This window comes from Mytilus trossulus, chromosome 13 (assembly GCF_036588685.1).
Source record: "Mytilus trossulus isolate FHL-02 chromosome 13, PNRI_Mtr1.1.1.hap1, whole genome shotgun sequence".
Classification (NCBI taxonomy): domain Eukaryota; kingdom Metazoa; phylum Mollusca; class Bivalvia; order Mytilida; family Mytilidae; genus Mytilus; species Mytilus trossulus.
The window spans coordinates 52,283,404-52,311,344 of NC_086385.1; the positions used below are offsets into that span (position 1 = coordinate 52,283,404).

General features: G+C 30.4%; 1 protein-coding gene across 7 annotated transcripts in view; it reads left to right on the forward strand.

Moving 5' to 3' along the window:
* Positions 1-27,941, forward strand: part of LOC134695542 (titin homolog) — a 100,044-nt gene that overhangs the window by 59,060 nt on the left and 13,043 nt on the right. For all 7 annotated transcript variants that reach the window (XM_063556831.1, XM_063556832.1, XM_063556833.1 and 4 more), the window contains 9 exons: positions 12,704-12,844; positions 13,216-13,362; positions 13,878-13,961; positions 14,316-14,416; positions 18,594-18,695; positions 21,602-22,728; positions 25,769-26,145; positions 27,090-27,281; positions 27,763-27,933. In XM_063556831.1, coding sequence (XP_063412901.1) covers positions 12,704-12,844; positions 13,216-13,362; positions 13,878-13,961; positions 14,316-14,416; positions 18,594-18,695; positions 21,602-22,728; positions 25,769-26,145; positions 27,090-27,281; positions 27,763-27,933 — 2,442 coding nt within the window. The remainder of the gene's footprint in view (positions 1-12,703; positions 12,845-13,215; positions 13,363-13,877; positions 13,962-14,315; positions 14,417-18,593; positions 18,696-21,601; positions 22,729-25,768; positions 26,146-27,089; positions 27,282-27,762; positions 27,934-27,941) is intronic.

Genomic DNA, 27,941 nt, shown 5'->3' on the forward strand with positions numbered 1-27,941 from the left:
AAATGTGAAATTCTGTGTTAGCTTGGATACTAAGTTTTCTCGTTGGAATTGTCATTTAGGGGCCTTTTATAGCAGACTTATGATGCAGTATGGATTTGACTCATTGTTGAAGGTCGTATGGTGATCTAAAGTTTTAAACTTCTGTGTCCTTTGGTCTCTGGTCTCTATTAATAATTGGCAATCATACCACATCTTCTTATTTCTATTAAATTGTTCGGTAGTTTTATTTTTTTTTTTTTTACCATAAAATAATTTTATGCATAATTTAAGCAGCTGACTAAATCACTAGGAGTAGCCTGTTGATGTCCTGCTACGATCGGCAATAAACCCACTTGAAAAGTAAGGCAGTTAATAAACGTCGATTCGTAGGAGTTGTGAAATACTTCAATCATTGTATTTATCAGTGATTACATGTATTTTTGTGTGATGAATCATTCCATGTAGACAGCTGTGAATTTGAATTGTTAATCAATGGAAAATTAATATTTTATCAAAATATTTATGTCATGTCATAAAATTATTGAAAATCAATTCAAATAGTATGATTTTACTTTTTTTGTGATCATTAGGAATTTTTGTCTAGAAAAAATAATAATGATATTTTTAGTAATAAAAATACACTGTGGAGCAAACATCTTGATAATAACTTAAGCTTGACATAGCTTCTTCTTGTGTAGATGACACTGAGGTTGTTGGTTAGAACCTCTCTTGTGATGGTGCGCTCAACTTCAATCTTTATTGACTAGGGTTGTCAGTTTTCCTATCAAAGGTCAGTGGTTTTCTCCAGTTCCCCCACTCTTAAAAACTGACCACCAGGAAATAGCCCACAAGTGGCAATTAAAAGTGCCCTAAAACACTAACAATCAAAATACAAATGTAGATGAACCGTTGAACAACTGAAGACAATTTCTAATTAGCATACAAAATTGAATGTGTCCCCAAAAAGTGTGAGGTGCTCTAAAGTGACAAAATGATATGATACATGTAAGTGAAGATGTCAAACGAGGAAATCTTTTGTGATAACATTTGTTGAAAAAAAAAATCTTTTTATGAAAAGTTTCGGTTTCAATTTCTTATTTTCATAGCCTTTACCTGTAATATGATATACTTATGTAGTTAACTTGAAGTTCCTTTGAAATTGTATAAGGATATTTTATAACACTTTTTTTAGTTATTCATGAAATTTTCTAAATATTTGAATAAATTAAATGTCACATAATGTATATAGGTTGTAATTTTTATATTTACTGATATTTTCATTTTTATATAATGAGGTTTTGAATGACCTTAATTTGAAATATGATATATTATGTTGTTAAGGGAAGCATAATTTTTACCTTAGGAAATCAGAATTCAAATACAGATTGTAATCTATAAGCCCTGGGCTTCAACTGTCTTGCATTTCAAGGTATAAATATGATTTAGGTTTCAGCATTATTTTCTACCAATCATCAAGTATGATCCCAGAATTGGCACTGCACATGGCATATTAAAAATGCTCATTTTAAAATAATTGAAAATATAATTAAAAAAATGAAAAAGAAGATAGATCACCGCAGATTAATAGAATCAGTCGCTCATTTGAATCATTGAAAGATTAGACCTCTCACTTCAAAAATTGTATATGTCCTGCAAAAATTTGAAAGATCATAAGTTGTAATACTATGTTATAGTTATAATATAGAATAGAATATATATTAACTGTGACAGGGGTTCAAATAAGTGCAGGTCCAATGTCCTGAATCTTTTATTTTTCATCAAATGTCAAACTTTAAATATGTCAGATTTATTTATTCAATTGTCTGACTACAATTAAGAAAATCATCTTATATTTTGATTTTATAAACGCGACCTTTATATGGGTATATATCAATATGGAACAATTCAATCAGCTATACAAACATTGATATCAGCATTATTTGATAATCATTGCTGTGTAATTAGTTGATAAGATCTTTGTTGATTTAGAACTAACCTTATCTTAGATTATCTTCCCTTATCTTAGATTATCTCCCCTGAACTAGACAAAATCTCTTCATTTTAAAATATTTCATCAATAACTCTTAAGCAATTAGGAGGAATTAAAGTTATTTGTTTGCTGTGATATTAATTCCACAGTTAACATTAGGGTTTAAGTTACGCCCGCTTGTAACAATTAAAGTCAGACCAGAAGGCTGCTAGTGATATTTTAGGTGTTGGAATTTACTATGGAAAACTGGACCATAGTCATGATAGGGATAAGTCTTAGTCAATTCGGTTTGATTCAATATAGATTGTTAACTACTGACCTGTTATACAAATAAAGAAAGAAAACAAACCCTCACAAATCAAGAAAGAAAATAAAAGCACAAAGTATTTAAATATTATTTAATACCCCTTGAGTATATGGAAATATTGAATGAATATATGAAACAACTTGAATATCCCCAAACGTCTAAATGACGTATAATATTTGTACCCCAAGCAAAATCACCAAATTGTGGTTTTAAAAATAACTCAGAGATTTTCAATAAGATAAGTGGCATGACTTGACCTGGGTTGTCCAAGTTCATATGAAGTACACAAACATATGCTCTGACGATATAGCCTAGGGAAAAGTCAGAGGTTAAACAATATTAAGGTTGAAAAGGAAACATCCCTAAACTGTTCAGCAACTATCAATACAAAGAACAGCAATAGAAATGCTGCTGTTTAATTATCATCCATTCATATTTAGTGTATTTACGCACATGTAAGGCATGTTTCATATTTATTGTAAACCATAACATAGTATGTATTTTAGGCCATTAGTTGTCATATTTAACTTCTATAAGACAATATTACATGTTTATAGGTGTATACATCATCTTAGTCATCATTAGATAATGTCATACAAATTAATACACTGCCATTTTTATTTACTTGTCCAGTTTATCATTTTGTGATTTCAGTAAATGAGTTTGACAAGGGTGGACAAGGTAAATGTCCGTAGGTTGTTTAAACTATGAGGTATCACAAACTTTTCACGGTATTCTATCAGTTTCTGATGTAAAAAAAATATTGTTTAGAAAGAAAAATTGATAATAGAATTAGATACCAATCCTTAACAAAAAAACTGAATTTAAAGTAAAAAGATTTTGCATTTTTTTCCCTGTCTAATTCCTCTTGCCACTTCTATAAAAGATAAAAAAAATATACAATAATTTTGGAATTATTACTTTTATGTTGCAATTCTTGAAAAGATGATATTAAATAATTTTATAAACAATCATAATTACAAATTGAACAATCCGCTGAATTTGCAGAAATGAACATGGTATTTCTTCCAGGGGACACAACTCTAGAGTGTCAAGTTCTAGTTCAAGTAATATATTGTTTTACAATTATACTTCATACTCTTAAGTTAACCCTATCTTACTATTTAAACTATCAATTGATCAAAAAATGACAAATCTGTATAACTGATAGCAGGTCTATACCAAACTGCTGATTGTTATGTTTGAATTAGGTACAATATTTAGGTTGTATATCTAAACTGAACAATCTAAAATGTCAACAAGGATTGTAACAAACTACGTCCATCGGAATGTAAAATACCGCCATTTCTGGGCAGTTGTTTTCACTGCTATGTAAAAGGATTAAGTTAATATAAGCTTGATGGTATGGACCTGATGAGAAACTGTTGCTTGGGTAAATATATGAGTTTATCATTGCCCTGTATCTATTTGAAATGGATCATCATTTGGCTCTGTGCCTGTGAGAAAGTGAAAAGTTTGTATTGAAGTTTGAGAGGTTGTGTTTAAGTACTCATAAATTGTCAATCTGATATACTTCAGCAAGTGAACTCTTAATCCAATCATTAATCTTTATCAACTTTATATTCTAAAATCAGTACATGCTGACCAATATAATGAAGTTTATCAAGTTGAATTGTCAGTGAAGTGATTCTTGTGTAAATAATGTCCTTCAAATTGTAGTCTGTTGGTGACCTTCTGATGTTTTTTTTCTATGGTTGGGTTGTTGCCTCTTTGACACATTCCCCATTTCCATTCTCAATTTTATTGACTATCTTCTTTATTGGTTATAAATCTTTTACAAATAATTGCATGTATAGTCAAGCCTGCTATGGGCGAGCTGAAGCCCACCTCAGGGTGATGAATTTTCTCTCTGTGTTATAGAAGATCCATTGGTGGCCTTTGGCTGTTTTCTGCTTTGGTCAGGCTAACGGTTGTTTCCTCAACATTTCAGATTTCCATTCTCAATTTTATGACAAGTCTGGGTGTCTTATCAAATCACCATATGATTGTCCAGCTGTAGTATTGTACTTACCGGTTTGCATTTTGAACAATTCAAGGTCACTTCACTTTTAAGGTCATTTGTTTCTCTGGTCCAATGGTTGACCTTTTTATACTTATTTAACTGTATTTGAATACACATTCACAGGACATTACATTGTAATTTAAAACCTAAATCTGTATGGATACCACTGATGTGCTTAAGATATGCCAGCAGCGGAAAAACGATTGCCGAAAGTCTCTAAGTATGCCTCAGTTCAGGATCATAATAGAAGGTGGTCATTTTGGGGGATTTAATGTCTGTAGTGTTAGGTACAACACTATTCTTAATAACTTAATGGCGATTTTATGTTTAAAGAAATAACATTTAATTATATGGACATTATGCTGAAGGGTTTTATCGTGGCATGCTTAATTCCCATATTTCAGTATTATAGGCTTAAGTGGTCATCCAGGCATGCTTTATTCACATAAATGATTTTAAGTGTTGAATTTGAAACTGAGTCTTTTTGTTGATGCGACATTTAAAAATATATAATCGTGTCCACGGATGGAATTTAATGGTTTATGACATGCTGTCAGTTGAGCCTATTTTTTTTAAGGCAAACATTTATTACTGAAACCATCTGTTAACAAATCAATATGGTCCTCAGGCTCTTCGTTCTGTAGATACCCAGGCCAAATATTACAGGCTGCACAATGACTCCTGAGCTAAAGATTTTATTTATCTTTTGGTCCCATTATTGTTGGCATGTCTTTGCATTTGAAAGTCTTAATTACTTATAATAGATATAACTAATACAGTTGTGGATTCATAATTTTTAAAAAGGGCTCACATCACTAGACTAGAGACCACACAATTATGAAGTTGGACTCCTCTGTAATTCAAAGGCAGAAACATTGATAATGGAATACATTTACATGCCTTTGAAGAACTAAGCTTACCTGAACTTAAAAAAAAGGATAACTGTGCTGTTGAAAAATGAGAGCAATCAGATACCAATGTGCAATCAAACATAGAACACAACATCAATTGGTCCACTGAAAAAAAACCACAATAGTTCACAAAACACTATAGCATGTGAGAATGTAAACTGATTTTTTCTGCATTGGCTAGAGGTATTGGGGGAGGGTTGAGATCTCATAAACAGGTTTAACCCCGCCACATTTTTGCGCCTGTCCCAAGTCAGGAGCCTCTGGCCTTTGTTTATAGTCTTGTATTATTTTTTAATTTTAGTTTCTTGTGTACAATTTGGAGTTTAGTATAGTGTTCATTATCACTGAACTAGTATATATATTTGTTTATTTGTGAAGGAGCCCTCCGGGTGCTGGAATTTCTCGCTGCATTGAAGGCCTGTTGGTGATCTTCGGCTGTTGTTTACTCTATGGTCGGGTTGTTGTCTCTTTGACACATTCCCCATTTCCATTCTCAATTTAATTAAAGATTGTGCAACAGGAACCTCACCACAAACCCCAAGGTCTGGGAGCAATTGAATAGTTTCTGCTTATCTGTTTAATTATTGTTTACATGAAATGTTATAGGTTTCAATTATGATTAAAATAAACTTATAAAATTGTCAAAAAAGGAGATTTTAACTTGAAATAATTGGTACATGTTTAAAAAAGATCAAAAAAGAAGATTTTAACTTGAAATAATTGTTATGAAACAAAAACTAAATCTCCCAGGATTTCGTCTTGTCAATGCAGACTGTATTTTAAGGTTGATATATCAGAAGGCTGTTATTATGCTTATTAGGTATAATTACTGTTTCAACTTATTTCTTTGTGGTTAAAGAAAGACAGATTAAATCATTCCCATGACTAAGATTTACATCAATCTGTCTCAGGTTATAATGGTGTGCATCTTGTTAAAAAAGATTTATTGTTCGTTTGACTGGTGAGAAATTCTATATTAACCCTTCATGTATGGAAATGCAGCACTTAAAACATATTTTTCCAAGTTTTTGGATTGTTTTGTACGGAATGAAATTCTTTGTTAACTCTTGGAAATGTAGCTCTTAAAACATCTTTTTCAAGATTATTTCGTTTGTTTTTTTCTGGTAGGAAATTCTGTATTAACTCTTCACAGATGCAGTTTTAAGTAATAGACCAAAAATATTGTTTATATATAATTTATAGTTATAAATGACTGATATCTTAAAAGTACTTAAATTGGCCTATATATCATCTGAAAAGATTCCATTTGTTATATTAATAAAGAACCAGTATTTGTGTTATGTGAGTTAATACATTAAATGATTTATTTACATTTAAACTCACGTAAGAGCAATTCAAATGTTTACAGTAAATCAGTTTAACTAAGTTCACGAGAGTTTACATGTGTATTCAGAAATGTTTTCATCAAAAATTCTTTTATGATGCCAGCCAGTATGGGGTCCAAAGTTTAGGGTAGTCAGTGGTAAAATTTAATATTTGTCAACTATCAATTTTAAATTCAATTTCTCTTTTGAAGGAGATTTATCAGGCTTAAGATCTTTAGATATATGATAAGATGACACTATAATATTTCCATATTAAGCAAATACATTGCTCTCTTTACACTAAGCTTAAATTTATGATGGCTCGTAATGTTAATTTATTACGACCAAACATTAATTTATTGCGGCCAAACATTAATTTGACGATTTATCATGGATAGACGTTACATTCATAATTTAAGACAGAGTTGGTTTGAAGGTAGGTTCAATGCACTCACTGTTTACTTATTCTGACTGTGGTCCACAATGATAATTCACTTTCTTCGTGACCTGAATTAAATTTCAGATTACTGTGTCACTAAGTCAACACTATTTATAAATTCCATGGACTAATTATTTATTTCTTTTTAATGACTTGTAAAATAACATTTACTAAGGTCATCATAAACAGATGACTTTAAATAACAGTTGACTATACGCTTCCAAAGTATAACATTCAAGAAAATTCAAGCTAACAGATGAAGCAACAAAAAGAGATTTCTATAACATGACTGCTGCAAATGTCCTTTTCTGTGCACTCTAGTTCATGGCAGATTTTTGTTTGGGGCAGGGGGTGTCAGTTGTTGCTCAATTGTACAACTTCTGTTTCGTCTTTAATGGACTTTGATTTGCCTGTTCATCATTATTTACAACTTCTGGCTTGGACCCCTTTTAAAAAATTATAAAGTTCAGGATTTATATATTATTTATTTTTTTGGATGGGGTAGGGGAGTCTTGTCGTATATACTCAATATTAAGATTATTGTTAGTGAGTTAAGGTCTTGCATATTTGTTTTTTCATCTTCATGTTCGACTTGGGCTTGGGCCACTTTAAAAAATTGTTTATGACATTAAAAAACCAAGGTATTTTATCTGTACAGATAATCATCTTGTCATATATAACCCAGAAGGAGTAATATCTTATACAATATTTGAAGGTTGTTATTTGTTACAGGTAATTACAATAGCCAATATACATCACACAGGTATGCAAACCTTTGATGTTCTTTGATGTTTTACAGGTTTGCAGGTGAGAGTGTGATATACACCTTAAACAATGAAAAAATACATGTAATTATCAGAGAGGGGTTGTTGAAGGAGGGATACATTTTCTACCTTATTTCACATATTGGTAGAGACATCTAATCAATGTATGTGTCTGTGTTGACAATTTAATTCCACCCATTTTCAGTTGTAGGATAGGAAGTGGTCTACTCATACATGTATGTGATCATCATTGGAATGATTAAGATTTCGTCTGATTATGTCGGAGGGATTGGCCATTTGCTTCAGGAGGGGCCACAATTTAATGGTTGTTTAAACTTGCCTCCCAAACATTTGTGGGATGTACATTTATCAGCAGATTTTCTTGTGGGTGTTCTGAAGATGTATAAGGATTGACATTTGTAATGTTATTGAAGAACTTTAAAGTTTAATGCAGTCTTTTGTGATAAAATATTTGTGGTTTTTAGCTCTTCCTTTTGATTTTATTTATAATAAAGCCTTTAATAACCTGAATATTTTAATTTAATGTTTTTTAACTTCAAGGTAATTTTGATTTTTAGTTCAGATGTTTTAAAATTGCATTCCCTTTAAATGTTGAAATCAACATGAAAATAAGTTAAAAGCCTGGTTTACAGTTCAGCACTTTGATAATCTTAATGTATTTTTAATAAATCTCAAATATTTTTTTGAAGTTTACTGTGTAAGTCACAATAACCAGTCAACTGTTAATTCCAATCAAAACTAGTTAAAAGTAAAATCACAAAAACACTGAACTCCAAGTAAAATTCAAAACGGGAAGTCCCTTTAATCAAATGATAAAACATGATCAAACGAAAGGATAAGAACTGTCATATTCCTGACTTGGTACAGACATTTTCAAATGTAGAAAATTTGGTAATATAGGGTTATTGCATGAATATTGGGGAATATTGTCCCGAGTAGAATTTTATATTGCACGAGCTTGCGAGTGCAATATATGTTCTACGAGGGACAATATTCCCCAATATTCATGCAATAACCCTTTTATTGTATAGCAATATAATATTTGAAAGTAAAAATTGGTTTAAACTATGATTTTGACGTTGATGACGTCATGAATTTTTAAGATTTATTGCACTAGTGCAATATTAGAATTTATTGCACGCTAACTTTTGGTTACGTTCTGTGGGAAATATTATATTGCTATACAATAATATAGGTTACAATTGAAAATAGCAGTATAATAAAATCTTTCATATAATTCATAAGAAATGCTGCATAGAACATATAATATCCAAAACAATCACAGGCCCACAACCACCAACACCCTGGTTGGACCTGTTTTACTGGTTCACAGACTTCCCCTTTTACTATTCCGACAGTATTATGTCACAGTCTTGAAAAATGAAAAAAAAACAGTCATGACAATGCACATGTTAATTTTAAGGAGTTAAAAAGTTTCCCATAAAATATTGTACAGGAAATGCATTTGTGATTCATCAATTGTCAGTTGTCAATTAAAATCACAATAACAAATAGTCATGCATCTAAAATTTTAAATATGCCATTTGTTTAATGTTTTTGTTTGTAAGATTATTTTAAGATGATATTATGAAAATTAAATCAATAGTTGAAATCTTAACTAGATGAACAAAGAATTTGGAACAGGTAATGATCAGAAAACAAACATCATGGCTTTTTTTTTTTATCTTCCATTGGTTTACATTTTATATATTGGATACTTGTGTATACATGTACATGTATATGTAATGCTCTTGACCTAATTCATACACATGTTTAGAAATTATCAAAATTAATTAAAACGAATGAAATAAACGAGGACAATCAGATTAAAAGATGAACAATTGACGAAATCTCATGGTAAACAATCGGTATACTCTAGCGGTCACCGAAGCGAAGTTCAGTTGTGATACATGATCTTCCATCTATGATCCACCCCTGAAGCTATCTACATAGATCTTGTAACTAGATACCCTTTAACAAATATGTATGTTTGGAATGAAAAGATATTTTTTTGTAGATATATATCTCTTTTATTGTTTTCTAGTATGAAAAAATGTATGATGACATTGGAGTAAAAAATTTGATTCCCAAGGGCATTTGCAAAAGGTTACTATTGGTCTTGTTATTACTTGACGAAGTATGTATACTGTTTTGTTGCATGTTCTACATTCTGATACATAAGTCAACAATGAAAATGTATAGGTCTAAACCCCCTGCAGTCTGTTCCCTCTTTCCCTTTTAATCTGTTCTCACTCCCTGATTTTCAACTTCAGCCATTCATGTTGTTTTGAATCTCCTTTGGCTCTTAATTCTACTGGTCTTTGCCAACTTCAACTGCATTCGGTTTTTCTTTCCTTAATTATAAACATGTTCTGGTCATTGCATCATTTGCTCTTATTTTGTTCTGGTCTCCCCCTTGTTTACTTGAATAAAACACTGATATAAAACTGAGTGGATCTGTACTGGAAATTATTTCTGGGTTGCATGTCAGATAACGTGACATGTACAGTTCATTCCATCATAATATGTCAAATGGAGTCAGGAGACTCATATTTAATCTGGTATTATAAAAAGATCAGCTTATACGAGAACCTAAATTCCAGGTTGCTTATATTAGTTGTGATTATAGGACCACAAATTCTATTTGACGTACCTAACCCAGATTACCAATTAAGTGTTTCGAAAAATGAGTTGGATCACCATATACTAACATTGAACCTGTCACAATGAACATAGATAATATCATATTTTTATTCAGATAAACTTGAGTAGGCCAAGACACAAATTGAAATTAAATCTTAAAAAAAACCTCATAAATTAATTACAGAATTTCTCGTGATATAATATGATGTTTTCTTAGGTAAACGGACAGAAAGTCACAGGACAAAAAGTCACAGGACATAAAGTCACAAATTAGATAGGACAAAAAGTCACAGGACAAAAAGTCACAATTAATCCTTCGACAATTGTTTGAATATATAAAAGAAAGATCTTGAAATATTATCTTTTTATTACATCTATTCATTTTGAAGTGTAGGACATTGTTCATAAGCTTTGTTAAATAAAAAAAATAGTAAATTTTAATCATTCAAAAATGATATTTCTTGGCACCATGAAGCCATTTAAGTACCATGTCATGATGACATCTTGTTTTCATAACAATTATTTGATCATTATTGATATTTATTGAATAATTTTTAATTACAAAGTTGCTTTAAGTTTAACACTTCAAGAAAAAAACAAAACTTTTATTTTTTAAATTATTTTTTCTTGCTTAAAGAAAAATATTCTAAAAACTAAATTGTGACTTTTTGTCCTGTGACTTTTTGTCCGTGACTTTTTGTCTGTGACTTTTTGTCCTGTGACTTTCTGTCCTACATTCTTTTCTTATACCTATTTGTTATCTTTCAAAATGATTGTCATAGATTTGGCAGAAAACGACCCCCACCTCCGATAATATGACACCTTTATATTAACAACTTATTACCTGTAATCTAAGTCTATAGACAATTTGTATGAGATGTCATTTTACTTGTCAACGGTCGTGTAATAGGGGGTTGTATAACATAGAATTAACATCAGTTGAGGGAACCCTATATTCTTATGTTTATATATAGATCACTTGGTGAGATCTCATGTGAACTTAACAAAATTCTACTTCTACTTATTTTTACTTAATAATTATATACTGATTAAAAAAAAATGAAATATAAATGATCAATTTGTGTGTCAAAATTTAGTGCAATGTGTAACTAGCAATCATAAAGAAAAAGATTTTTTAATGAAAATGTATACTGTTAATACATTTATGTGGGTACTTGAATAATATATTTAAGTATTGAAAAATTGTATTTGATCTGTATTCTAAATTTGTGGTTCCGAGTCTACCCAGGAAAATGGGTATATCACGGGTATTAGCAAATCCACAGTATATATATTTGACTTATATTGGTGCAATGTTTACTTGAACTTAAATTCTCTCTATTGAAATGTTTCAATTGTCCTTAAAATTAAAGCCTAATTTTGCCACAAGAAACAATAAATCCAGAAGCTGTGTATTCAACGATTTATTTAGACATGTAACGTCAGCAATTTAGTGACGGATTTTCTAAGCCATTTACAAATACTGTTACGCCCCTGGTATAATTGGTAAATATTGACTTTCAGTGATTTGTTACATTCAGAATAGAGTTATTGGCCTTTTCAAAACGTTTTGATGACTTGAAATGAATAGTGTTAAATGTTTGCGTTAGTGATTATTTGTTAGAAAAGTGTCGTATTGAACAAAACCTAAAGCTGTTTTTTTTACGATTATACACATGGTTATAAAAATAACACTATGTCAAGTGTAAGATAGGTGAATAATGACTGAAATGCTCCGGTATTTTAAACTGTTTGTTACGGGGTTGACTTAGGGGGAGGTGGTCTATTTGTTAGTGTCTTAATGTTATTATACTCTCAGCTAAGTGTTAGTTTAGTGTTGATATACTTCCAATAACTGGAATTTTTAAAACTGTTACTCATAATGTACTGTGTTCCCTTTCAATGTTTATATTGCTTACTCTTTTGAGACTAATATAGGGTTTTATGACATTCAGAACTTAAACCAATGTTGCAAAACAGGCCTAAGAAGGGACACAGTACGATCTGAATTAAAGTAAACAATATTTTTTGTAACAAACAACATTTTTTTATAGCAGTTTGGGTTTAACTAAAACTTAATAGTTCTTTTATACAATTCTGTTTCTTTTGTTATTAAATACATTTTCAGGCACAGTAAAGATTGATTTTGCGCCATCTTATATTTTCGTCTCCCTTGGAAACTCACAGAAATATAATTTATTCTTGAACCCACGGATTCTGAAATTAAATTAAATGCAACCAACTATTCAATGTCCATGAAGACCATTGAAAATATATGTTAAATTATCTGTTTTATTTCAGGTTTTGATCCAGTAATTCCTGCTCCTATACAGTTTGGTCCATCAGTGAAACCCCCTCTAAACAAAGATATAAATAGCAACCATAATGAAAGTAGACAAGGAAGTCATGATGAAAAAGAAAACTCCACAAAAGGGGTTTCAGGTATGTATATAACAATGGAAAGATAATTTACAAAAAAGATTTAGTGTGATTGCCATTATGAGACATTAAAAGAGGAAAATTTTTATTGATTTTTTTCCTCATTTTTGTTGAGCCCGCGATTTACAGCAAAAGTAGGCGAGACACTGGGTTCCGTGGAACCCTTACACATTGTTTTGTTTCAAAATGTTATGAAACCTGAAAAGATTCCAGAAGCATGTCTCTTTTACCAATTGATGTCACTCAAGAAACGGGATAACAAATTCTGAAATCATACTCTGTTATGGATGGTCTTGTCACCATATAAACTGATTGTCTACATTATTTTTTTAATCAATTGTGAAATATAAATGTCTATAATTACTCCTTTTCAGATATATACAAGGAGGCATTTGAGAATGCTAAGACTACAGAGGAAAGGAAGTTCCACGGACGTTTCGATATGTTTAAGTCAGAACTACAGAAATCGTTGGAGAATCTGTTGTCCAGCGGTGTAAATCACAGTTACAGCAATAACTCTTGTAAGGGGATTTTTAGATGTATATTTATGTTATTTAATGTAGATATATTGCAGCTATTTGTCTGCCATATCTGGGCATCACAAAAGTTTCTTAAAAATTTGACATACTTATAGATAATGTCTAACGCCACAAAGGAAAAATGATTGTTGTATGACATCAATAGTTCATAGTTCAAATTGTGTCACAGATTCACAAAAAGGGATAATTGAAAATCTATTGAATACACAAATTTAAAATTTTGATAAGGTCAATGCTGAGTTAACTAACTTCTATTGGAAGTTAAGAAGCCTGAACAGCTATTTTAAATGAAAAGCAAGATTAACAAAAGAGAACCAAAAATTTATGAAAGGAAATTATTAGAGAAGTTACAGTTATTAAAGGATCACCTTATAATATTTCATAGAAAAAATCCTCTCATTAAAACATGCAGCACAAAATTTAGGATTACTGTTGCATTGATTTTTGATGGCTTCTGTGTTTAATTGTTTTGAATTGTTATGAATTTTATTTTACAGATAGTGATGTTTTAGTGAATTACAGAGGAAAACTCAAAGATCTCATCGTCAGTCTTTCTCAAAGATTAGAAATTGTTATAGAAAGTAAGTGTATATATGTTAGGACCTTCTTTTGGCATGGAGTTATTTCCCCTTGAAGTTGGAATTTACCTGTCTTTGATTAAAACAGAAACATTCATTTGAAAGTTTCTTAAGTCTTTCGAAAATAAAATAAATGAATATAAAACATTGAGTTTATGCTATGTGACATATTTATGTAAACTGATCTTGGCTTAAAACAACAGGTAGATATATCCTTTGAAAGGCAAGCTTCAAAATATTAATACTTAATTTTTTTAGAGTTATGACATTTTTATAAAAAAAAAAATAGGGGTCACAGAATTGAATTCACATGAAGAAACTGTATAGGTAAAATATGCATCCTTCTTTTATTGACAGGTTTCGATAGTACTTCAGATGACCCTTTAGAAACCTCACAGAAAGTTCGTCAGCTGGTATCCAGACTGGTTACTGAAAGTGTTGGTGAACAACTTGATCTGGTTTGTTTTTACTGTAATTTGTTTAATTAAGAAATGAAGGCATAAACAATAAAATTCTAAAATAATTAGTTAGTCTGCCAAATTCTATAAACACATAAACAAGCAACAACAGACAACATATTTTCCAAACAGCCTAAATTGATACAGGCATAAAGTATGGGGTTAAATCAGTTATAAGAGTACAAAACCATTACCATTTGTGTTTTCCAAACCATATGTTAAAAAAGTCAAACACATTATAAAAAATGAAAATTTTATGCAAAATATAATTCAGACTTTGTAAATATTTCTTTTGTAAACCATGTCAAAAAACTTGAACACGATAAAAAAACAAAAAATTCATGTAAAATATCATTTAAACTTTGTAAATATTTGTTTATTAGGGCTAAATCATTTGCTCCAATACACTTGTGCGTTTAAAATCATCTGTTGTCATCTATTGAACAATAAGACTTGTATATTAAGTTCTGTCGCAGTATTGATGTATATTTTATGGCTCGTATTAACGTGTCATATGAAGAGAAATGGGTTAAAATTGCATCGATCGATATTAAAATAAGCCTGATTTGAATACAGAGCAGACATATAAGAAAAAAGTGAAATGAAAAAAATATATATTTATTTTTAGTTGTGAATGAGATTTAAACGTGTCATATGAAGAGAAATGGGTCTAAATTGCATCGATCGATATTAAAATAAGCCTGATTTGAATATAGAGCAGACATATAAGAAAAAAGTGAAATGAAAAAAATATATATTTATTTTTAGTTGTGAATGAGATTTTAACGTGTCATATGAAGAGAAATGGGTTTAAATTGCATCGATCGTTATTAAAGTAAGCCTGATTTGAATATAGAGCAGACATATAAGAAAAAAGTGAAATGAAAAAAATATATATTTATTTTAGTTGTGAATGAGATTTTAACGTGTCATATGAAGAGAAATGGGTCTAAATTGCATTGATCGTTATTAAAATGGTCCTGATTTGAATACAGAGCAGACATATAAGAAAAAAGTGAAATGAAAAAAATATATATTTATTTTTAGTTGTGAATGAGATTTAAAGTGTACATGCATACGTTCAAAGACATTTTGATTTACGATGATAAAATTTATATGTCAGCACAAACATTTGAAAAAAGGTTGCATTGTTGGAAAAGATAGACTTGATATATACAAAAGATGTTTATGTTAAAATTTAAATTGCCTCCTTAATTTTTAACGCTGCAATTTGATTTTGAAAGACTTCACTAGGTCGAGTCAAGTAAATATTCATATGACATCTGACATATAAATTATAAATACATCTTTTGTTCTTTTTTATTGGATTTGGGAAATTCACCATAAATAATCTGTAACAAATGAGTTTTCTTTGAATTCTATAGAATATATGTATTATAAAACTTAAAATATGTCAGAAATTATTCAGGTTCATTTGAAAAATTAGAAAAAAAAATACAAATTGGGTCATTTAACACAGCGTTATTGATGTGGTATTAAGTCAGAGTTTTTATTATAGATATACCTTAAGAAATCTAAGCCAACATGATATACTTGTAAGAGGGATAAACTCTTGATTTTATCTGTTACAATGTCTATGTGTTTGAGTAGCTTTGTCTCTTTATTTCAAATATGAAGTGGATTATTCTCATTGTTGAAGACTATGTTGCTTACATCCATATTATATGGACTTTGGTTGATAGTTTTTGGTCATTTAGCCACACTATATCTCCTAATTTATATACATGTATTACTCAAAGTGTAATTAAAAAAAAATGAAAAAAAAACTTAGCCAAAGATTCAATGCATTGCTTTGGAAAAAAACATTGTGCTGACAAACTAAGAAAAAATAAAAAATTGTGAGTTGAAGTATTAGAACAATTTTGATTTTCTTTAAAGATTTATACTTTTTATAAAGTATTTCATGCATTCCACAAATTATTTAACAAGTTTGAAGATGATCATTTGATATTTTCAAGGACTTTTGGTATCTTTCGATTCGTCAAACTATTTTTAGATTTAAATATCTGTATATTTACATTGGAAACGTTTACTGTATGAAATTAGTTTTGATGTATCATGATAAAAACTAGGTCTGTAGGGTATAGAAACTAAATCGCACGAAAAATGGGGCCACATTTTTTAATTGTCATACCTTGATCTGACGAGGATTACTGTCGTGACATATTTATACGTGAGAGTAGGTGAATCGTTGACGTTTCTACCACGGAGAGATTAATTAAATCTCTATTATAGTATCATACTATCCTACACACTGATAAGGGATACATAGGGGGCTTTAGTACTTTAATAAAGTATCGTGAAGACTTGTTACTTTTGTTTTAGTGACATTAACAGTACCAATTTTTCTGCCCCAGATGCACATTTTGATATCTCTTCAGTGATGTGCAAGGCCAAAATATTTGAAAATTCAAAACACCCGAAAAATTGTAAACCAAAAATAAATGTGGTTGGGAAAGATCTGTTTGTTAGTCCTCAACTTCTATCTTGGACAGTGGCTTAACTGCACAACATAGGAACAAACAATAAAATCAATTGGATTTGGCCTGACTCAGTCGATAGGGATTTTTATACCAACCACATACTATTTTGCAGCTTAATATGAACAAAAATTAATGAAAATTACAAATTTATTGCTTTCTCATCCCTGATGTAAATTCTCTTTCTAAAGTTTCATGAATAAATTTATGAAATATTACATATTACATTTTAACATATGTATGTAGTATATATTAAAACTAACTTCATGCAAGAATTTTAATATTTCTCGGTCCAGTGAGTATTTTCTATGGAGCCTGGGTGTTCTTTGAACCTTATAATGATACCAGCTTATGCTCAAGTCTTACAGATGAAAAGATAGTTCATGGATTAAAAAATCTTAAGTTTCTCTATCAATAGAATATGTTTGTCATCATCATCCTCGGTAAAATCTTGTTTACAAATTTGAATTTTGTGAATGAAACTTATTCCCTAAGAATGCAATCTATACACTGTAGGAGAAGTTTGAATGACAAAATGAAATCTCATACTGGTTTCATTCAGTTTTTCTGAGTGTTTATTTTTGAAATTTTGTCAACTTGGGGGTAATTGATTTTAAACATTCTGAAAGGATAGTAAAATAGTTTTGACATGCATATTTTTGAATTGATTTTATGTTTTGTTAAAGAAAAATATTAAATTTAATAACCGCTATCATTATCATGATTATATCTGATTTAAACATCGGAGTCATGGCCTTGCACTGGGAAAAAGTATTAAAACAACCTATAAAATAATTATGATTATATTTTAATTATATGGGATCTTTACACTAGGAGAAGTTTCAATGGATGCATAAAATCACAAACTGTCATTTACGTTTTCTTGAGTATTTATTTTTTAAATGTGTTCAACTTGGGGGTAATTGATTCTAAAATATTTTGAAAGGATAGTAAAACAGTTTTGACATGCTAAATTTTGAATTAATTTTATATTTTGTTGAAGAAAAATTAATTATGACTGTCGTTATTATAATAGCCCATTTAGACCCCTTATGTCAAGGCCTAATACACAGTCTGGGGGAAAATATTATAAAAATCATTTGAAATTGGTATAAAGGTACATGTAACATATTAAAACCGAATGCAACATTTATAATGACATTTTGCTGCACAATACCTCATTCTGTTTTGTAGTTATAGCAAAGTCTAACTACAGAATCTTTTGCCTGTCAACACTGATGTAATGAGTTTAAATTTAGCACATGGCATGTGGGCACTGCTTCAATCTTAATTGACTAGGATAGTCAGTTTTCCTACCTATGGTCAGCAGTTCTTGCTGGTCGTTAAGACTTCCTCTAAAAATAAAAAATGACAGCCGCAAAATAGCAAATAGTGCTGAATGTGGCATTAAACACCAATTAAACACCAATTAAACACCAATTAAACACCAATTTAACACCAATTAAACACCAATTAATCACCAATTAAACACCAATTAATCACCAATTAATCACCAATTAAACACCAATTAAACACCAATTTAACACAAATTAAACACCAATTAAACACCAATTAATCACCAATTAATCACCAATTTATCACCAATTAATCACCAATTAAACCCCAATTAATCACCAATTAAACACCAATTTAGATAATTATTGTTAATTTTTCAGGGTTCTGATGAAGCTGTTTCCGATCTCTCGTCTTTGTCTGAGGAATCATCAGATCCTGTTAAGTCTTTCGAAGATCAGCTAGCTCATGCTGTTGTTACTAAGGTTAGTATGGAATTCTGGGATACCTTGTGCTGTTGATAACAAGGTGAGTATTGAAGCATAGTAATCCTGGGATACCATGTGCTGTTGTTTCTGAGATCACTTTTGAATTCTGGGATACCTCATGGTGTTGTTACTGAGGTAAGTATTGAAGCCCTAGCTTATGCTGTTATAAAAGTAACTCTTGGATGATATTTTTAGGTAAACAAAACATAGTATTAAGGTGATGCCCAACACCTTCCCTAAAATTAATTTGGCTTGTTTAATTTTCATAAATTTTTTACAAAGTATTTACTTTGACCCTTTGACAAAAATATAAAAAATTCAAAAAATTTGCACCAAACATTTTATCAGAAAAAATACACTGGTTATATAGCAGTTTGACAAACACTTATTTTGATCATCATGATCATTGAGAAGCTAAATATTCTGTTAACAATGCATCATAATTAAAACGTTTAGCTAATTTTACAGAGTTTTCTCCCTGTAGTGTTAGGTACAACCTTAATTAATTAGTTAGAATCTGTCAAGTTTACTAAACAGATTGTTAAATGTTGCCTTGGTCCTGTGTTAAATAAAACTTTAAAAAAAACTCATAAAAATATAAATTAGCTTACATTTAGTGAGTTATGTCCCTCGTTTGATGGTTTACTGTACATTCTATACAACTTGTATCAACTAGAGAAATGGAAATGATAACATCAGCAGTTAATAGGTCATGTTTTAAATTCAGTTTAACGGACTTCAAGATTTACAAGTACTGTGGATTCATTTATTTTCGTGGGTACCAATTTTCGTGGATTACGGAAAACTTGCATGTTCGTGGATATCTAATTTCGTGGTTTTGCCAAAGTCTGCATATAAGCCTATGGAAATTTTGTTATTCGTTGAACATTTAATTTCCTGGTTCACTTGTAACCACTAAAGCCACGAAAATTGGTATCCAACGAATAATAATGAATCCACAGTAGTTATGTAGAAAGCTTTCCTCAATTATGGGTTGCTTTTTGGCCCCTTATATTTCTGCCATTTTGATAGTTATGTAAAAGTTGCTTCTTGCTTCATTGAATCTGTAAACTATAAAAGTAGTACAATGTAAATTGACATATATCTATGATCATGATGATATGTCTCATTAAACCTTAAACTTTTAAATGCCTAAAAACATATAATGATCAAAAAGGTTTAAATTTTCCTTTGTATTAAAGCTCTAATTAATCTGCATTAAAATAGTTCATTCATGATTTTGGAACTTGATATACATATAAACATATTTAAGGTGAAAGTTTTTCTTTGTTGAATTGGTGTGAAAAAGTTTAGAAACTGAATGATTCAAGAGGAATTATTGCAACCATATGGCAAGACTTTGAATTTGTTCTTGTGAATAGTGGAATTTCAATCTCGACAGTGAATTTGGATATTTGTGAAGTGGCCAGAATGTGTTTACATTGTTTTATTGTGTGGCTTTCTAGTAGCCTGAAGGAACCAATGGTCACCAATTCCTTCATTCAGGTTGTAGTTTTATTTAAAATAATCTCTCTTAATTTAGAATTTTGGCAAATAATTTTCAGTAAAAAAAATTTTTTTTCTCGAGATTTTGTTAGAATAAAAGTCAGTCATTTCTTTGTATATTTATATATCTGAATCATTAAAGTTCAAATCACAGTATGTCACATTTTTTGGAGCAATTAATATGTGGAGAGAAATGGTGCTTTTAGCATGTTTTTTTTATATCAATGATGATATTTGAAGTCAGTCTATGGTTCTCTCTGGCCACAACTAATCTTCCCCCACCACTGAATAAATACTGACTATAATGAAATAGTACAAAATGTTGAAAGTGGCATTAAACACCAATCAAACAATTATTTTAAGGCAAAAAATCAAGCTCATGTCTGTGTGTCTGATTTGTATTTCATCCAAAATAAAGTGAGCCAAAGTTTTTTGTTGAAGACCGTACCTTGACCTGTAATGGTTTACTTTTATAAATTGTGACTTGGATGGAGAGTTGTCTCATTGGCACTTATACCACATCTTCCTATATCTATATCCATATTCAAACCTTGAAGATAAAACGATTCAATATTTCAATAATACTCTTTGTTTAATTGTACAATGGTAATTCATGTCAACAGTATTCATCCCTACTCTTTAACAATTAGTATACAATATTCTTCTGTTTACCTGAAGATTTACCTTTGTTTTCCTACATTTGCTTCAATAAGTGTGACAAACAAGAAGTTTGGTAGCAATAGAACAATGATCTTTATCCTTAAAAGTTAAGAAGATTAACTTTATAAATATGAAAGAATTTTTATATTTGGTAATCATCTAAATAGTAAAAGACCCTAAGTCTTGGACTTTCTAATGGGATATCATTACAATGTTTCATCTTGGATTTTTTTATCAGGTGAGTTTTGACTTAGTTCAACGTTCCATTGTAGTTTTTATGATGAGTTTAGTTTAGACTGAGTTCTCAGTGGTATCAATTTATTTACCCTCGGGTATCCACTTTATGGACTCTACCTTACTATAGACTCACCAGGCGTTGGTTCACTTTCGTTTGTAATTTTTTAAAATGATTACATGCACATGATATGTCATGATGTCAACGTATATTTGTTCCACTTAACAGAAGTTCCACTGGAAACGTTGTTATAAACAATGTCATAATACCTGTACCTGTTCGAAAAAATATTCTATACTATTTATTTTGTTAGGAACATTATACTGTAATATTTATTCCTGAGGAAATAATATTCCAGAACATTTTTTCCTTTTGGAACTTATATTATGAAGGAACTTATATTCAGTGACAAAAGGGAAATAACTCAAATATTTAAAAAGTTCAATTTTCTTATTCATTGTAAGGGAGGCAACTCAGTTTAATAAATGTAATGTAATTTCAGGTGCTAGAAAATCACAGGAGAGATCATCATCTGGACTTTTGTCTTGATGAGTTGGATGGTCGTAAAGATGAAGTTGACCAGGCACGTAACTCTTCAATGTCGGAGGAGAAAAGTGACAATGAACGACAGTTTGATAGTGAGTCGATGCCTAGTGATAATGAAAAATGTGATACTGTTTATAGTAATTCCACTGTCAAAAGTCATGTGACAAACAATGGCAAAGGTCATGTGACTAATAATGTGAATCAAAAAATAACTCTGCAAGATAGTTCAATGCAGTGTGAACCTTATGAAAACCAAAAAGAAAGCAGTTTTCGAGAAAGGCCCAAATCAGTAAATGAAATGGTTCAATGTGAATTGTATGAAAACCAAAAAGACACTATATTAAGGGAAAGACCAAAATCTGTGAATGAAATGGTGCAATGTGAATTGTATGAAAGCCAAAAAGACAGAAGAAAGCCAGAAAGGCCAAATTCTGTGAATGAAATTGTTCAATGTGATATACGTAGTGATGTAGATAGCCTAGGACATAGTGATTTAGAAAATGATTTATGTGAATCAGAACAAATAGAAAAATGTGAATCCGTAAAAAGTTTCAGTAGTTCTAGTACAAATGTTGAAAATGAATTTGAAAAATTACGCAGTTTTGCTATGGACTTGTCCTCGAGGAGCCAACCTCAGGTTCGTCAGGTTGAGGAGTATTTAGATGAATTACCAATGGAGGTAGAGAAAGTGGATAGAACAGAAGGACAACAAGAATTTTCTTCACGATATGACACTTATGATCGTGTACATGATGATACTCGGATTTCACTCCCAAGTCTTGACGATTACGATTACGATTATGGAACAAGTGAAGTAGATCCAGATTTGTTATCAATGAATCTTGCTCCTATTATTGAGGAGGATGAAGAGGGGGCTGAGGATGAGGAGGACGACCTTGATGACGAAGAAAAAGAAAATAAAGGTCAAGGACATAGTTGGAAGGGCAACTGGATATTTAAAAGTCCAGCTGGAATCACTCCGTACAAAAATGTTGGTCAGACAAAAAAAGTGGAAGGACTTTCACAAGTGTATATGACAATTCCTCAACCGAAAGAATATATGTCACCAAAAATAGGTCAAAGGTAAGTTCAAATAATAGTGACTTCAGTGACCTATAGAACACACACAGCCATTCAGTTAAAATTCAATCTCTCTAGTGTTATTGAGTAAAAATTGTTGTTTATTCACACCTAAGTTTTTCTGTTTTTATAAATATTACATAACAGGGTTAAAACTTGAATTATTGCTTACATGCCGAAAATATTTAGGTACAGCAGGGTAGATAAATATTTTTTTTTATAATTTTTTTTTAAAAAAGTTTTTCACAGTTTTAAGGGAAACTCTGCATTTATAAACTGGTGGTATTGGACTGTTGTCTGCTCTTTGGTCAGTTTGTTTTCTCTTTGATACATTTGACAATTTCTAATCTCAATTTTATTGATAATGATAAACCAAAACTTAGTAGGATATGAAGGCTTATACTTTTTGTTATGCCTTTTTAAACTCAGTAACATAAAGGTGATTTTAACAGAATTCCTTGTATGTACTCTATGGTTGACAAATCCATATAGTTCTACAATTTATCATGCTTACCAAGTCTAGGAAAATTTGGAATATAATTTTGTATTAATAAATCTAGGAAAATTTAGAGTTTAATTTTCTATAATCATTGATAATCAACCAATCATATGTCAGCATAGTCTATACTAAATTCATAAAGGTCAAATACAAAATGTAAAAAGATCTAGTATTATGTACTCTGTCATTGTCCAACATATAATGACAGGACTTTCACCCACTGAAAGGTTCCAGATTCAGGACAGGTACTCTAAAAAACAATTCACTGATAAACCACCTTGTTGAACATATCCAAGGGTACACACAGAAATGTGAGGAATGAATTATGTAAGAATGATTCAAGTATTTACATCATGTACATTATACCTTGTCGTTGCCTCACGATATAAGGAATTTTTTTGCATGTAATCAGTTACAGGTTAACAACAAAGTCATTTGACGAACTTGAGACATTTTTACCGAATGTAATACGTTTAAAACTAAACATAAAAGTGTCAACATGTAATTTGACATGCAGAGGTTATTTTCAATACTTGGAACATTAAGTTTTATTGAATTACAAGAGTTCTTAAAGTTTTTGTTTTGAAATCTGATATAAACAAAAATATGACATGTGAAAGATGATACCGTATTTTTGGACTTGTTCAAAAATGATATTTGATTGAAATTCATGATCTGATATATCTACTTACTAATGGACATTTGTTTCTGGTGAAAATGTGTATATACTGTTATATAGCGTCATTTTTTAGCAGGTGGGAAGATAAACCTAAGGGGTAAGATTTTTTTAGTTGAAAGATAAATTGTTTGAAAAACAAAATATTTTGTGTGGCTATGACATTAGAATAAAAATTTGCTAGATAAATATTTAGAATTTTTCATTGAAAATATTTTATATATATTATTTTTTATCAAAAAAATTGTCCCTTCCTAATACCTAAAAGGATGGTAATTGGTAAACTAGATTTTATATTGGTGTTTGGATAATTTTTTGATTCATTTAAAAGCTAGATTTACTAATAAATATGCTGGTAATTTAATGTAGATCTACAAAATGTATTAGTAGCTAATGTTTAAAATTAAATTTACTAGCTTTGGGGTTGAAAATTACCGCTCCACGTTTTAAAGTAGATGATTTTTCAAAAATATTAAAAATTTTGATGATAATTATGTCCAAATAGAACCTGAAAATACCCACTCTGATCCAACAACATCCTGTTTTACAGTCCAATCAACTCCAAAGAACACAGACATGACAGATAGTTTCCTCTTCACTTACAGACACTCATTTCCCACACAGTAGTTATTTATATAAGACACAAATGTATGAGCTAGTCTGAAGCAATATCACAATTATTTTGAAATTTTGTATTATTTTCAACTGAAAAAAATATTTTGAAAATGTAGATAACAGAATGGGGAACACATTTTTTAAGTAAAATGTACTAAGGATTCCTATGGTATAAATTTGGATACAACATGTACAAAGAGAGATAATTCAACCTTTATACTCATTTACAGCAGCCAAGTCTGAAGTATTACCTAGGCTACATGCATCATTCCATCATGCTAAAATGTGTTTTCTTTCCTTTTCTTTCTACATTTTGCTCTATTGACCAGTCAATTTTGGGGCTTTTAAGAATGTTGTTTTTATCACCCAGGGGAGCTATTCCAGTCTGAATTTAATATACTGATGCAAAAAAAAAAACCAACTAACAAGGATTACTTTGATCACAATGTCCTTTTTATTGCATTTTTAACTTTATTTCTAAAGGTGTTTTTTTAACTAAATAAAACATTTTGTAAATGTTGTAGTGCAATTTAAAGGTTACAATGCATTAAAACATAAGTTGTATGCAACTGTCATGACTGTAAGAAACTTGAAACTTTCTATAATGGGCTCCTACGACGTTAGATTAAAATTTAAACTATATGAAACTTGAGCCATGATGATCCGCTCTTACATTACGACAACGTTAGATAAAGGATTATATAATTTAGTAGTATGTATTTTACATATAAAGTAAACATTGTAAAAACTTCTTATCAAAGACTTTGTTTGCATTTTAGTCACAAAGTTTTGTTGCTTACCTATATAAAGATTTGACCTCATTTTGACCTGAATTATAAGCCTTTTTTAGCAATAAACTTATACTGAAGTGTTTAGGTTATTTATGTGTTTAAATTGCATTCAAAATTTGAAGCTAAAATGGAGTTCATCTTGTCAATCTTAGCAATTTGTTTTGTATATTTTATTCAGAGACTGATCCGCAGGTACTGTTGAAAATTAATATTAACATATTTTTTAATTTTAAGTATTTTTTTTTATGTGACAACTCTAGTCCATTGTCAATATTTGTATTTTTTGAAATTTTTCAGTACATTTTTTTCTTTTAGCTTGATTTTTGCCTCAAGTCAAGCATCACCAGTGGCAGTTCTCTCACACAAGGTTTTACATGTTTAACATTGATACTTTTTAAAAAGAAATACTATTGTTGTGAAAAGGTTTAACAATATTATAATTTAAATTTTTCTTGCTTTCAGAGATGTTGATCAAATGTCAGACTTATCTGATGCGGAAAGTAACCTTAGCGATGAAGAATCTTCCTTTTATGCAAATACCTCAGCCGAAATTTCAAGAATCAGTAAGAAGCATGGAAAGAACAGAATGCGATCATCTTCAGTTCAGACAGATGAATCTGATGTTGATGATGTCCGAGAACGTTCTTCATCTATGTCAAAATCTCATATTGAAAGTAGTGCAGATGAAAGTGTCTCGTCAAAAAAGAAAAAGTTGTTAGAAGAATATGTGCCAGCAGACGGCGAAGATCCAAAATTTGAAATCCCACCAGAAAGTTTAGAGGTCCCAGAAGGGGAACCGGCTAAATTTTCATTGCGTTTTGCAGGCACAGAGCCAATAAGTAAGTGATTTGTACTTTTGTTACTGTTCATTGTAAAAAATATTGTGGCTGGATACATACAATGTAGGTCTAGAAAAAATAATGGCTTTTTGAATATTAAAATCGTGGTTTTTGTATGCAGTATTTTGCCTGGGATAACATTATTCTCATTTTTTTGTGTACATTAGGAACAGAGTGACACAATTTAAAGAATAACTGTAGGCAAACTTTTCTGAATTAACAGTATACTATAAGTATATGTTCAAATCATCATCAGTATTTAATACAAGTCAACAAAATTTTCTTTGCCAAAATTAAAGTTATATTCAGTCAATATTGGTCAAAAACCAGTCAATATCGATCAAACAAATTTTTACTTGCATAAGAAGTCAATATGAGTTCCTCAGAAATATCTGGGGGATAATGTTTTTGAATGAGTAGGAAAAGGAAATCAACCTTACCAACAAAATAACTCAAATATATACAGTCATCTTTTGTTAACTCATAACTGACAGGACATGGTTAACATTTCTAGTGACACTCAAGTTTTTAATACAATGAATTTAATCAAGGGGAGATAACTCAAATCTGCATGAAGCTTATTTAATGATTTTATAATCAGGCTTTGCACATCATTCTCATTCAATTTCTCATTTTCTGGTTTTCAAATGGAAAATTATAGTATAGTGTATTCTCTTGACCCAAGCTTAACGTTATGCACATGACCTTTCAATTTTAAAGTCATTTTAAGTACTGTATTTTTACATTTGGACCACAAAAATATTGAGCATCTTGCTGAATTTTTAGTTAACCGTTAAAGAGGCAACACTAGTCGTCTTTATATGTGATTCTTTGAAAAAAAAATCAATTGAAATTAGTTGCAATCTTCTTTTGACAACAACATTCTTGGGAAATTCACATATATTATTGTACTAGTACACAGTAATCATTATTGTTTATTGTAGATGTGTTTTGGTATAAAGTTGAAGAAGATCTTGTAGAGTTAATGGATTCTGAACAATACACTACCAGCCGTGATGGCAACCATTGTTATCTTACAATCTACAATCCTGTGAAAGCTGATGGAGGACAATACATGGCCATAGCTATCAATGAGAAAGGACAGTGCTGCCAGTATATGATTCTGTCTATTAAAAGTAAGTTAAAAATGGAAAATTCTGTGATTACTGCAGAGGTCCTAAGTACATAATTATCTGGTGATCCATGAAATTATAGGCACCTGACTTTGGAAGTTGCCTGTTTAAACATGTTTGAGGGTGCCCAACCCTCCCTAACTTTGTCAGTGATGTAACAGTACAACATAAGAACAAACTATAGAAATAAGTTTTAAAAACCCAACAGGTATCAGAAACATAGACCAGAAGTGGCAAGGTATTTATAAATACCCAGAAAAAAAAGACACAAAGTTGTTTGTATTTAATGCATGCATGTGAAGTTTAACAGAGTCCAAAAGCTGAAATATAGAAAACAGACTGAGTGTGCTTAAAAATATAAAAGATATAAATGTTAGACATAAAATGTTTTTATGAAAGCATTGCATACTTGAAATAAGATAAAGGACATAACGAAAAAGGGATTTTTATTCCACATGTAACAGTTAATTAATTTCCCTTTCAGAAAACAAGCAAGAATTGAAGAAGCCAGAGTTCCTTAAAGAAATACAAGATGTTGATGCCACTGAAGGTCAAACTGTCAAGTTCAGATGTAAGGTCAAAGGTTATCCACAACCTAGAATATGTTGGTATAAAGATGGAAAACTTCTGGCGAATGATGATTGTTATAAGATAGGTAAGGTT